Genomic DNA, 14,079 nt, shown 5'->3' with positions numbered 1-14,079 from the left:
TTTATTGATAGAAAGCAATTCATTTATTTAGACATACTCTTTTTAGGCAACTTTAACTTTTTCCACCGGCGTAACACCACTCTGTACTTCTCGCTTTCAGTTTTCTCTCCCAACACTTTTTTCAGGAGAACCCTCATCACTGTCTCTGTTTCTGCTTCTTTATCCTCTCCAATTAGAAGATCCAATGTATCTCCCACTTTCACCTGAAAATTAAAAGAAAACTCAGCCTTTACTGCATTTTGGGAAACATAGGCCAATGCAAATGTCCTTTTATTTTTTCTTTTTTTAGTAGTCTCTACACCCAATGTGTGGCTTGAACTCATGACCCTGGGATCGAGTCGAAAGCTCCCCCAACCAGGCACCCCACAAACATCCTTGGTTTGAGTTTCACCAGGTGACCACTCCCTAGAGGGGCAGGTGAGGAAAGGCAGTGATTCCTCTGAGGCTGTCCCTCATCCCTAGTGCCTCCAGGTGAAAGGGCCTCACTCACAGGATGCCCCAGACACACGTGCCCGATCCTGTCCACGTCCTTCCTTCAGACTTGGATGGCTTCCTACGGGCAGCCCGGGTGGTGTGGCTCAAATACCTCTACTAGATGATTGAAGGAGACACACGGAGGCATTTGTTTTGGTAACAATGACAAGAAACAAAGAGAGTGGGGCACAATCTTAGAGAATATGTGCATAGTAATTACTACCAGCACTGAGACAACCATTTCCAGTGTAACTTTTCACTGATTTCAACCCAGATGAGCTACATAATTGGGGACGGGGCAGTTTGTTGAAAATTAGTCACTGTGGAACAGTCAGCGTATCGCTTAGAGAAATGGTAAAGAAAAGGCCTAACACTGATTAGCCCTAGTGATGCCACATCATCAAGAAGATAGGACTCAATTCACCAAGACAGAATGCCACAGAAAAGAGGGTAGGGTTGGATGCAGACTCAGTAGGTTAAAAAGGCTGAGGTCAGACCCATTCTTGCCCAGATGGGAGCCTTGGGTTGAGTACTTCAGGGCCATGTCCTAGGGCAGTCCTATCAGTGTTGCTGGGGACAGCCTATGGTGGATACCTGGTCCTGGCAGCCCAGGATTCCAGAGGATCTGCCCAGTGACTCAGGAAGGAGCTAAAGTGACCCAGGTGCCAGATGCTGCTTCTACTGTAACATAAGCCAGGGATGACTGGGGCCATCTCCGACCTCTCACCACTGCTTCCAAGGAGGCGGGAAGCAACTCCATGTGTGGGCCATGGACTCTAAGTGGGTACGCACGGCCATTCATTTATTTAGAGCCAGGTGAGCTGGAGAACACATGGCTGTTTAAAAGCTGACTGGAGGTTTTCTATTTAAGAAGTATTGCCACTTTTACTTTATTTTCAGTTAATGCTCTCTGAGGCAGCAAACATGTGTACCTCACCAGGGCAAGCTCATGTTTGTTCTCCCACCCATTCAAGGGCCCAATATTCAGTCCAAAACATGGGAACACACACCTGTTAGCCACAATGCCATACTGGTCAACCCAGACAGCTTAGAGCAGCTAGATGGGAACTCACACAGGAGCTGATGATAAACCTTAACATTCTCCTCTCTGGGCTAGGAAGCAGAAGGGCTCACACCACAAGTAGGCATGAAGACTGCTTCTCCCCTGGGCTTGAAGGTTGGGCTGACATAGGCATCATCTAAGGGATCTGTCCTCCTGTAGTTCTTATGCGTTTAATTGAAAATAAATGACCATTGGGGCACCTGGGTGGCTCAGTCGGTTAAGCATCAGATTCTTGATCTCTGCTCAGGTCATGATCTCACAGTTTGTGGGTTCGAGCCCTGCATTGGACTCTGTGCTGACGGCATGGAGCCTGCTTGGGATTCTGTCTTTCTCTGTGCCTCTTATCTGCTTGTGCTCTATCTCAAAATAAATCTAAAAAACTTAAAAATAAATAATAAATAACCATTGGGGCGCTTGGGTGGCTCAGTCGGTTGGGCGTCCGACTCTTGATTTCCACTCAGGTCAGGATCTTGCAGTTTGTGGGATCAAACCCCACGTCGGGCTCTGTGCTGGCAGTGTGGAGCCTGCTCTGGATTCTGTCTCTCCCTCTCTCTGCCCCTCCCCTGCTCGCATGTGCTCTCAAAATAAAAAAAAAAATAAAATATTAAAAAAAAAAGACCATTTGGCCCAACTATATGGACATTTAAAATCAACGTCCAGAAATACAAGGCTTGAGAACTCTGCTTTACATTTTTCAGCATAACTTTATTTCATTAAAATTCACTTTTTAGTAACATATGCACGTAACACAAAATATACAAAGTATAAAAGGATACACAGAGAAAAAGACAACCCTTATTGTGTACCCCTTCACAGATATACTGTGCATAATGTCTGTCCCTTAAAAGAGCAGGCTCGTGTGTGGCTGAGCAGCAGATCCCTTTGGTAGCTTACTTCTAAGGCAGAGAAAAGGGAAGGAATATTTCTCAGGGAGAGAATGAGTTTAGGAAGGCTCAATCACCATAGTCCGGCTCTAAACACCCTTTGTTTAAGTCAACAGGGACCCAGCAGCACCTCCAGTACTCTGGGCCCCACCTGGTTTGCAGCTAACAGAAAAGGTTTGCTCAGCTACAGGCAGCCAGCTTTATAGATGCAGCATCAGAAAACTGCCTGACCCTTCAAGGCCAGCAGCCAGGCACAGCCCCATGCAGCAGGTCATGGTAAGGGAGGTGTCCTTTATTCTCTGCAACAGCCAGTCCTTTCTAATGTGGGAGACAGCACACCAGACATAAAGCAAAAGCGGATGGGATTACGGGCTGTTCCAAATATCTACATTTCAAATCTTCCCTTAGCTGCAGTTACTATGGCTACAGGCCTCCTAGTAACAAGGCAGCCCGAGTGCTAACACTGGCCCCTTCCCTCTGCTGACCCTCAGGAGAAATCTGGAAAGCAGCCGAGAAAACAGAACACCCAAGGCAGAATGAAGAAGCAGCAATTAGACTGTAGTTAATACTATCTCAAAGCAGGGGGAGAAAAATAGACTTGGGGCATTTGTAAATGAGGCCCTGGTACAGAGGCCAGTGCACCAAGAACAGGTCTTAGGAACGCTGTGGCCGAGGGGAGGGGGCAGGGCTACAACCAGGAAAAAGCAATTATGGGACAAGAGCCTAATCTCCAGATGCATGTCTGGAGTGCCTGATTTCCTGAAGCTCACAGAGCAATGACTGACATGCCGAACCTGCCGGGTCAGGTGCCATCAGAGATCGAGGACCTTGTGACCTGGCAGCTGAGACAGGCACTGTCCATTCAGCCGCAAGAACCTGTATGATCCCAGGGAACAAGGTCTCTGAAGAAAGCCTCGGTGCTCACCCAGGTCCATGGCCAACAGCTCACACCCTCCCTTGTCGCAGGGCAAAAGGATGTAGCTCAGGTCCCCCAGCCCCAGGGGGGGTTCTGAAACATGAAACAAGCCTAATAGTAACCTACAAAAGTGTGTGTACCTTCCCTGGAACATTAGTTCCCTACATACTAAGAGTTAGATTATGTCTGCCAATGCCTCATATGTCAGTGTCTTCCAAACTTTTTAAGGGTTTCTGTCATACACTTTTTGATTGTGTTTTGTTGACTTTAACTATCGTATTATTTTCCCAATTAGGAAAGTGATATATACTTGTAAAAAATTCAGAAAATAAAAAGAATGAAGAAAATATAACCCATAATGCCCCAGAGATAAATACTAGTAATATTGATATTTTAATTCCAGATATATGTAAAATGTAACTTTTTACAAAAATATGTAACTTTCACAGTATATTGTAACAACACTGGATACTGGAAATACATTTTCTTGTAACTGACTTCTTTCACATAACAATAGTATTGAAGTTCCATAGTATAATGGTTAGCACTCTAGACTCTGAACAATAGTATTGATGTGGGGCTGTCAGAAAACTGGGAGTCTCGGTTTTGACAGCCGCTGTGCACACAGAGCAGGGCACCCAGCAAGTGCTGGCGGGTAACTGCCGAAATGAACAAAATTCCACATCTGCAGAAGTCCCGTAGTCCAGAGTTACCTCTACATGGACCAACTGTTCTTTTTAGCCTATAACGATTTTATGGGACTAATGACTTGGAAGTTTAACTAATGGACTCTTGCCAATTCTGATAGTGGTGTGTCTTAAAATTTTAAAGACGAAGGGAAAGATTCATCTTGAAGTCACTTAGGCTGCAAAAGAGCAGGTAGTTTGTGTGAAGTTGGCTGGTGAGTCTCATTAGCCTGATCAGGCCCACAGGGAATCGCAGAGAGGGTAACACAGACACACACAGGAGACGCTGAAACCCCAAGTAAGGAGCCTGAGGGGAAACTAGGGAGGCACTGAGTACTGGCAGAGCAACAGACAAAAATATCTGGCTGTCATAATATCTCACCGTTCTGCTTTTCTTCCATAATTTTTCCCCATTCAGCCTGAGTTCGCCTTTGTAGAACGCATCTTCCACTTTGCTTTAAAAAAAACACACACACAAAAACAACAAAAAAAACCAAATGCTTTGAAATAGAAATATATTCAAAACAATTATAGAGGTCTGAGAAAAACATCTGCCATTAATGTTTTATTCTGATAGTCACCAGCCTCTTCACAAAAGTCTCCGTTCTGGGTGCTGGGAAAATGAAAGTCAACTGCTCCCGTATGTACACACGACAGCGAGATCAAGGGGTTCTCCTGAATAGACGCCCACGTATGCTCGCACATCAGCACAGATATGCTCGAATCATCGGCAGGTAATCAAAACTCTGACGGGGCTCTGCGAGGGCCGGGCACTACCTCACCGGACTTCTGCAAAGCAGGAGCACCTGTGATTCACGACCACCAAAGGGCTCTGCGAGACAAACCAGGCACGACACGAATGTTGGGGCTATTAAAAAATCCTCTGCTAGTCCGAGCTGAGGTTGGGGAAATTCCAATCCAGCAGCTGCGGTCTGTCTTAATCACCAGGGCAACCGGACCAGGAGCCGGTGCCGACAAAAATCAGTGCCATTTTCTCTTGCTGCTCTGACTCCAGGGGAGTTATATCTGGGTGGGTTTCTGCTTCATGATAACAGCACCAGCTACTACTCTGGGGAAGAGAGAGAGGATCCCTTACAAGTTTGCCAGATTTTAGAGAATACTCAGTAAATCCCGACAAGGGTCCCTATGGGATTGGTCACCCTTGTAAGTCCTTAAACTTCATGGATTAAAAAATTAAACCATGCCATTAAATTAGGTCATACAGGTATAAATTACACATGGAGACCTTTCTGAATATATTATCCATACCGTGATTCTTACCTTGTATGCAGTATGCACACAATGAGTGCTAAAGGAATGAATGAACAATGAGGGTCACTATTATAGAATTAGTCTAGCAGAGAGAACAAGAATACTAGAGAAATCGTGAAAGTTACACTTAATATCTCTGGGCACTATATGTGAACACACACAGTACTTTCTTCATAATAGCTAACATATATTGAGTACCTACCATGTGTTAGGCACTGTTAAAATGCTTTAGATGGAGGAGAGAGATACTCATTTAATCCTAGCAACCAGCTTCTAAGGTGTTATTTTACATTATACAGATGAGAAAACGGACACTTAGAGAATTTAAGTAACTTGCCCAAGGTCACACAGCAAACCAGGACTGAAACCCCAGGAGTCTAGCTGCGGAGCCTGCATTCTTAACCACCACATTCTCCTGCTTCTGTTGCTTCTAAAAGGGACCTTCTCACACTGTGGCATTTGTGAAACCCATGTACGGCTTCTTCTTACTATACACACCTAACATAGTCATTACTTCCCTCCTCAAGAAGTAATCAGTGGTTCACCTTAGAGTCAACTGTGTCTTAGATCAGGGAGAGGTGGCACCTGGGATGTGCAGGCAGTCACTTGACTCCTCTGGAAATCAGTTTTCTCACCTGTAGAATGAAGTAACCGAACAGGTTCCTAGAAGTCCTTTCCTAACTGTGGTTCCTCCTCACCATGATATGGGCTGAGTGGCTGGAAACGATGCATTAACATAACAAAAAGACAAAGGATTTTGTAATAAAACGTGCATCGTACTTACTTTCTTCCAACATCTAGGCCTGTCTTTAGGATAACATCGTACCGAAAAGACTGCACTACTTTCTCCAGGTCTTTATAGTCTCTGACCACACTAGGGTCGTCCTCCAGCTCCTCCTCCCGCTCACTCATCTCGCCGTGGCTCTCCTCATCAGAGTCCTCTTCAGCTGCGGCTTTCTGCAGAGTCTTTTCAGTGGATTTTTTAGAGCCTGTATTACTTTTGAGTCTTATGGAAAATGGGAAAATGTATTCTGGGGATATGAAAAGCCTGGGGAGTCTCCGTGAGAAAACGTTATGGAAAAATGTTTTACAATTTGATGTGTTTAACTTGGTACTAGAAAAATATAAGTATCGATTCCAGGAAGCACAGAGTTTGTACGAAGGTGTCCCTTGTAGTGCTCCCCAGAGTCCAATCCAGGCATCTGGCTTTCTCAAAACGCTGGCAGGCAATCTGACACTGGTCATAGCCATGGCACATAGAACCTGAAACAGACGATAATTCAGTTTTATTTCACGAGTGCAGCGTCCTGGCATTCTTACAACACAAACCATACATACCATGAACACTTAATATCCAGCACTATACTTAGGCTCCCCTACAAAAGACCATATTGGTCTGCACGTAGTGAGGGCCACGCACTGCACCGTGGTGAGTCTTCTAGCTGTGCTTACCTCACAGGGTGCTCGTGAGGGTGGAACTAGATACTGTGTGTGAAAACACTGCTTCTCTTCTCCATCCCCCAAATTAACTTGGATACTTATTGCTACTGAAAAATATTAACAATAGTTCTTAATGATATTAAAAAAAGAAAAGATCTCATGGTGCCTGGTGGCTCAGTCGGTTAAGCTTCCGACTTTGGCTCAGGAAGTTCATGAGCTCGAGTCCCACATCAGGCTCTGAGCTGACAGCACAGCGCCTGGAGCCTATTTCGAGTTCTGTGTCTCCCTCTCTCTCTGTCTCTCCCCTGCTCACACTCTGTCTCTGTCTCTAAAATAAAAATAAAACATTAAAAAACTTGTATCCACCAAGTTAATATTAAGAAAAAGAAAAGGTCTCACGGAGAGAAAAAGTATTTATTGGCATACGTTACATCTCTACAATAATGACTTTGCTAAGGAAAGACACCAGGTCATGACTTCACAAAACCCAGAGTGAATCTCAGCTTTGTTTCAACCTCCAACCCTACCAAATCAGAGGTAGGGATGAGCAAATTGGACAGATCTGCATTTTACCTCCTTTTACATCTTCCTCCTACCGTTTAACAGAGGCATTAGCTAGCAGAGAAGGAAGGGGCCTAGAGACCCACAAAGTAGGTAACTGTTTCCTGAGGCACCGAGGTGCTGACATGCCAGAGAGTAGTCAATTCCTGTATTACCCCAAAGACAGCAGAAACCATCTCATTATGATGGTAACAAACCTTCCCAAGTACATCAAGATGGTTTTAGAGACCATGATTTAGTGATTTGAGAAGGGTTGCCATATGGTCAGTATTCCCATACCTTAAGTCTGAGAATGACTTTCCATGGTGCCAACGCTATACTTTCAGACAGATTTCTTTGATGATGGTTTGAAGGATTTTTCCTTCCTACTTTCCATTCATCACAAAACTGACAACAGCAATTACCTGTAAACCCACTCAAAACCACATAGCTAGCTACTTCCAAGTTGTATTTGTTAACATTTTGGGCCTTATTTTTGTTGGCATGAATGAGGCAGACAACACAAGCTCAAGTCTGTATCTCACTGTTCTTGGGACCCCAATCTGAGTCTTAACTGAGAAGTAAAGCAGGCATAAATTAAGGGTTGTTTTTCAACACAACTAGAATTTGAAATAATTTTTTTTAAGCTTTTTTTTTTTTTTTTTGAGAGAGCACATCTGCACACGTAAAGGGGAGGGGCGCAGAGAGAGAGAGAGAGAGAGAGAGAGAGAGAGAGAGAGAATCCCAACCAGCCTCAGCATTATCAACTCAGAGCCTGATGCGGGGCTCGAACTCATGAACCGTGAGATCATGACCTGACCAGAAATCAAGAGTCGGAAATTTAGCTGACCAAGCCAGCCCCACGTGCCCCTAAAATAATTTTTAAATGCTATAAAAATCCACAGAATACTCTAAAATACTGAATGGAAACTATTTGAAGCACCTTAAAGAGAAACATTGAGAAAAATCATTTTTATACACATTTTATCTAATTTAGTAGAGAATCAATAATAACGATGCATAGAAAAAGCCTTAAGTTTTCTAGAAGCAGGGATAAAGAAAGAAAATAGTATATTTCAGTAGTTCCTAAACTTTGTATTTCATGGATTGCTACAATAAAAAATTAAGGGGTGCCTGGCTAGCTCAGTCAGTGGAGCATTTGACTCTTGATCTCCAGTTGTGTGTTCGAGCCCCACGTTGGGTATAGAGATTATTTAAAAATAAAATCTTTAAAAAAAAAATTTTTTTTTAACGTTTATTTATTTTTCAGACAGAGAGAGACAGAGCATGAACGGGGGAGGGTCAGAGAGAAAGGGAGACACAGAATCTGAAGCAGGCTCCAGGCTCTGAGCTGTCAGCACAGAGCCTGACGCGGGGCTCGAACTCACGGACTGTGAGATCATGACCTGAGCCGAAGTCGGATGCTTAACCGACTGAGCCACCCAGGCGCCCCTAAAAATAAAATCTTAAAAAAATTTTAAGTTACCTAATGGTGGACTTTTTATTTTTCCAAGTAAAGATATTTTTTAAGGTAGTAATTGCTACTCTTATACCATAATTTAAGAGAAAGATTTCAATGATTATATATGAAACATATTTTCATGGCAGAAAATTTGAAAAAAATATTAAGAAAATTCAAACCACCCGAATCCACTCTATGACAATCACTGTTAACATTTTAACATATATTCCTTACAGTGTAAAATGTTAAGAAAAGTAATTCTCTCATATGCAGAGCCTTTCATACCTTCCCACCCACCAAAAACACACAGGAAGGTTAACCTTAAGTAGCCAGAGCTCTCTATCAGCCTCAGAAATTCTATGTTGGGCCTAAGTTGTAGACTTGTTAGAATTTATCCAGGTGATGTCCAAGTTATAGGCCTAACAGCCCTGGCTGAAATCACCACTAACTGTTGGGCCTAGACCAGATCAGTTAATAAGATGCTCTTGTAATACAGAAGATGAAGATTGGCATTAATGATGATAATCTGCCTATCTTTAGGTATTTTTCAAACTGTGAGCCATGAGCCATTATTAATTTTTACTTTTTTTTTTTTAATTTTTTTTTAACGTTTATTTATTTTTGAGACAGAGAGAGACAGAGCATGAACGGGGAGGGTCAGAGAGAGAGAGGGAGACACAGAATCCGAAGCAGCTCCAGGCTCTGAGCTGTCAGCACAGAGCCCGACACGGGGCTCGAACTCACGGACTGTGAGATCATGACCTGAGCCGAAACTGGACGCTTAACCGACTGAGCCACCCAGGCGCCCCTAATTTTTACTTTTTAAGAACACTGAAGAGTACAGAAAATATTACAGCGCATCACATAGTAAATACTGCTTTATGAAACTTCCATTACAATTACACATACATATATAAGAATATACACACACACACTGGGTCATCATGTAAAATGTATTTACTGTAGATAATAATAATAAAAAAAAGTCAGGGGCACCTGGGTGGCTCAGTCGGTTAAGTGTCTGACTCTTCATTTCAGCTCAGGTCATGATCTCAAGGTTTGTGGGTTTGAGCCCTGCATTGGGCTCCGTGCTGGCAGTAAGGAGCCTGCTTGGGATTCTCTCTCTGCCCCGCCCTGGCTCTCTCTCTCAAAATAAAAAAAATAAAAACTTTAACTGTTTTTTAATGTTTATTTTTGAGAAAGAGAGAGCGCGTGCGTGAGAGAGGGAGGGAGGGAGGGGCAAAGAGAGAGGGAGACACAGAACCCAAAGCAGGATATAGGCTCTGAGCTGTCAGCACAGAGCCTGACGTGGGGCTCAAACTCATGAGCCATGAGATCATGACCTGAGCCAAAGTCGAATGCCCAACCAACTGAGCCACCCAGGTGCCCCAATACAAACTTAAGAAAAAGTATGGGGTGCCTGGGTGGCTCAATTAAGCATCAGGTCATGAACTCATAGTTTGTGAATTTGAGCCCCTTGTCAGGCTCCAAGTTGATAGTGAGGAGCTTGTCTGGGATTCTCTCTCCTCCTCTCTCTGCCCCTCACCTGCTCACGCTTCTCTTGAAATAAATAAATAAACGTTAAAAAAAAAATTGAAAACGCTGATCTAAGTGACTTTAGCAAAGTGTTTTTTGCTATTAGGTATAATGCCAAAGGCCATATGTATGCCTGGAAGCTGAGAACCCACCTGCCTGTTCCCCTCAATTAACAATAGCCCCAGAGCCATAGGGTTTGCAGAAATGGAAAGGGCACCCTCTCAGGGATAACTTTGTGCAGAGTCCTCATTTTACATATGAGTACAAATGAGACTCGGAACAATTTAACAACCCACTAAGTCATACAGCTAGTAAACAATCCAGTCAGGATTCCAATGACAAGTCTTGACACTCACTGTTTACTATGGGTCAGGCGCTCCTCTATTAACTCATTTATTCCTTCCAACAAGCCCATCTCAGTTACAGGGTCAGACAAATACTCAGTGGATTCAAACCCAGGCTCCCTGGCTAAGTCAAGGCTCCATGCTGAAGTGCCTGTCTTCTGACTCTAAGTCCACTGTTCTTTCTGCTACGCCATGACATTTATTGTCTCGTTTTCTCTTGAACAAAAACCAACTTTCACCAACTGCAATACTAGAGAGAATGAATAGTTTCAGGAGCAGAGGAGTGGCAGGAACTGTCACCCCGACTTAGGAGAAATCCTAAGGGGTGCCTGGCTGACTTGGGTGGTGAAGAGTGTGACTTGATCTCATGGTTGAGTTCGAGCCCCACGTTTGGTGTACAGATTACTTAAAAATAGAATCTTAAAAAGAAGGAGAAGAAGAAGAAGAAGAAGAAGAAGAAGAAGAAGAAGAAGAAGAAGAAGAAGAAGGGGAGGAGGAGGAAGAAGAAGAGGAAGAAGAGGAAGAAAAAGACGAAGAGGAAGAGGAAGAGGAAGAAGAAGAAGAAGAAGAAGAAGAAGAAGAAGAAGAAGAAGAAGAAATCCTAAGAGGAGACATCCTCGGGGAGGGAAGTCCTGTCTGTCAGTCCCTGGACTCCCACATTTCCGTGCTGAAGCCCCACCTTTATATCACACTGTTGTGTCTTGTGAGGAATGCTTGGATAGGATATTGCTCTTTGTATATATCACAAATAGATCTCATTTACCTACACTAGGAAACTTTTACTAGCACAAAACAAGAATTTTAAGATTGTACTCACATGGAAATACAATAAACATAACCAAAATGTCAAGCCAAGTATTACCTTCGTGTTTATTAGCTACTACTCCCTCTTTGTGATCTGCTTATTCTCTAGCATGCAAATGTCAGTAAATGCTGGAAGTTTAGATAAAATTTATGAACATAAGGGGCGCCTAGGTGGCTCAGTCAGTTAAGCATCTGATTCTTGATCTCAGCTCAGCTCTTAATCTCAGGATTCTAAGTTTAAGCCCTGTGTTAGGCTTCATGCTAAGCGCGGAGCCTACTTAAAAAAAAAAAACAAACTACGGGGGCCCTTGGGTGGCTCAATGGTTTAAGCATCCGACTTAGGCTCAGGTCATGATCTCGTGGTTCGTGAGTTTGAGTCCCATGTCAGGCTCTGTGCTGACAGCCTCAGAGCCTGGAGCCTGCTTCGGATTCTGTGTCTCCCTCTCTCTCTGCCCCTTCCCTGCTCTCTCTCAAAAATAAACATTTAAAAAACATTTTAAAAAAAGATTAAACAAATTATGAACATAAAATTGAGAAAACACATTAACCTAATTTTTGCTGGAGATGATGACCATTTGTAGCAATGGACACCCAGGGCCACGGGGTAGAGCCTGAGAACCCAAGTTCTATCACAGAGCTGATCACTGGTCAGAGGAGGAGTAATGGAGCAGAGTGCTAACCAGGCCCCAACCCCTCTTCGACCAGAGCAGCAGTGCTGGAAAATACTGAGGTTCCTTGTATTTCACTTGGAAAAAGGATTCTACTAATGGGAAAAAAAAAATGTCCTTTTAGCATGGCTTCCCCCCTCTTCCAGGCTCCACACAAGAGCCACTCTCCCTCTCCACCCTCCCCTTCCCTTTTCCAAATTCATGTTGCACCAATGCTATGTGTCTTTGTACTGTTATTATCTTCTAAGCTCTATGGGTAGTGACAGGGCAAGAATTGTGTCTCATTCCTCACTCCCATCCCCATTAGCTTGGCACACACAAACACCAGTGAATACTTGCAGACTCATTTTCTAGAAATGAAAGGAGCATCCTACCCATTATCACATCCAGCCTACACTCACTCATTTGCCTGTATATGCTAGGTAGCCAGCTAGGCTAGGCTTGGGGATAGGGGATAAAACACAGCCCTTGCCCTCAAGGAACTGCTATTCAAGGGGAATGTGGGCAAATTGGCTGTCAGAGAACTTAAGTGAAAGCTAAGGTCCAAAGGAGGCGGGACCCTATATAGGCTAATGCCTGGAGCAGGGACGCCTGTGAAGAGTTCTAACTGCAAAGGTGGCCTGAAACAGAACTTGGGGGGAACAGCAAGTTACAACCATAATGGACCATTCTCATCAGCATGCTGTGACTTCTCTCACTAAAAAGCCAACCAACCTTCTCTTAATGCCACTAACTCCCAGCTACAACTTTTGTTCATCTTTATAACAAAAGTCAAAGTGTTGTCTATGCTCTCCTCAACGCCTCTCATTTTCTAACTCCAAAAGGTCATTTATGAGTCCTCCTCTTGTCTGACCTCTCAGCACATCTGAAACCAGTGATCACTCCCTTCTTCTTCACTTGGCTTCCGGGACACCTTGCTCTTGGTACTCCTCCTGGTGTACCGTCCCTGCTGTCCTCCCTTCTCCCAGACATCTTAACGCTGGTGGGCCCCTGGGCTCAATCTTTGGCCTGCATCTCTTCTACGTGATTCATCAGTTTTGACAAATGCGTATCAAGACACCAAACATTTCCATGGTTTTAAATGCCGTCTATATGCCAACTACTCCCCAGTCTACATCCCCATTCCAGATCTTTCTCCCAAATTCCAGACATGTATATCTGTGCAGAAAAGATTTAATATAGCAGGCCTGAGACCGCTATCCTTAGAAAGGCCTGCTTACAAGGTGGGCCCCCAGCTGGCATCTGGAAACTTGGGATTTCAGGACTCTCACCACTCTCAGAACTGACAGGAGTAGCTCACCGCTGTAAACTGTTTGTACAATTTCTTATGATGAACACCTGCTTTCCTTCTGGGAGTCTTGAATTTTGGTACATGCTAGGCAGAGAGTGCCTATATGACAAAAGCCTATAAACACCCTGGGCAAAGTCCCTAACGAGCTTCCCTGATAGATAGTATTTCACATGTCACAGTTTGTTGCTGGGGATTTAAGCCTGTCCTATTGAGTCCACTGGGAGAGGACTCTTAAAGGACTGCACCTGGTTTCCTCCAGATTTTGTCCCGTGCATCTTCTCCCTTTGCTACTGTGCTTTGTATCTTTCTGCTGTGATAAACCCTAGCCCTGACCCAGAGCCAAGTCCTGTTGAATCTTCCTAGTGAATCAGTGAACCTAGGGGTGGTCTTGGGATATTGACACAATATCCAAACGCTTATTTGACATCCCTGTTACTTTGGGTGTGTAACAGGTATCTCAAGCTATACTGGTCCCAAAACAAACTCCTGACACGTCTCCAACCCCAAATCTGTTTCACCTGTAGCCTTCCCCATGTCAGTACATGATAACTCCACCCTTGTAGGTGCTGAGAACAAAAGCTTCCGGTAATTCTTGATTCTCCCTCATACCCATACCCAATATGCCAAGAGGTTATTATGCTGGCTGTATCTTCAAAACACGGTCCGTATCCCATCACCTCTCACCACTTCCACTGCTTC

General features: G+C 43.9%; 1 protein-coding gene across 2 annotated transcripts in view; it reads right to left on the bottom strand.

Moving 5' to 3' along the window:
- The window catches only part of MTRES1 (mitochondrial transcription rescue factor 1), a 15,861-nt gene continuing 1,782 nt past the window's right edge, over positions 1-14,079 (bottom strand). For both annotated transcript variants that reach the window (XM_042939479.1, XM_042939478.1), the window contains exons 2-4: positions 6,080-6,558; positions 4,406-4,478; positions 1-203 (exon numbers count right to left, since the gene is read on the bottom strand). In XM_042939479.1, the coding sequence (XP_042795413.1) occupies positions 24-203; positions 4,406-4,478; positions 6,080-6,546 (720 nt within the window). In that variant the 5' untranslated portion in view covers positions 6,547-6,558 and the 3' untranslated portion in view covers positions 1-23. The remainder of the gene's footprint in view (positions 204-4,405; positions 4,479-6,079; positions 6,559-14,079) is intronic.

The sequence above is a fragment of the Panthera leo genome, chromosome B2 (assembly GCF_018350215.1).
Source record: "Panthera leo isolate Ple1 chromosome B2, P.leo_Ple1_pat1.1, whole genome shotgun sequence".
Lineage (NCBI taxonomy): Eukaryota > Metazoa > Chordata > Mammalia > Carnivora > Felidae > Panthera > Panthera leo.
The sequence above is the reverse complement of the archived record's forward strand: the minus strand, read 5'-3'. Positions and strand labels throughout refer to the sequence as shown.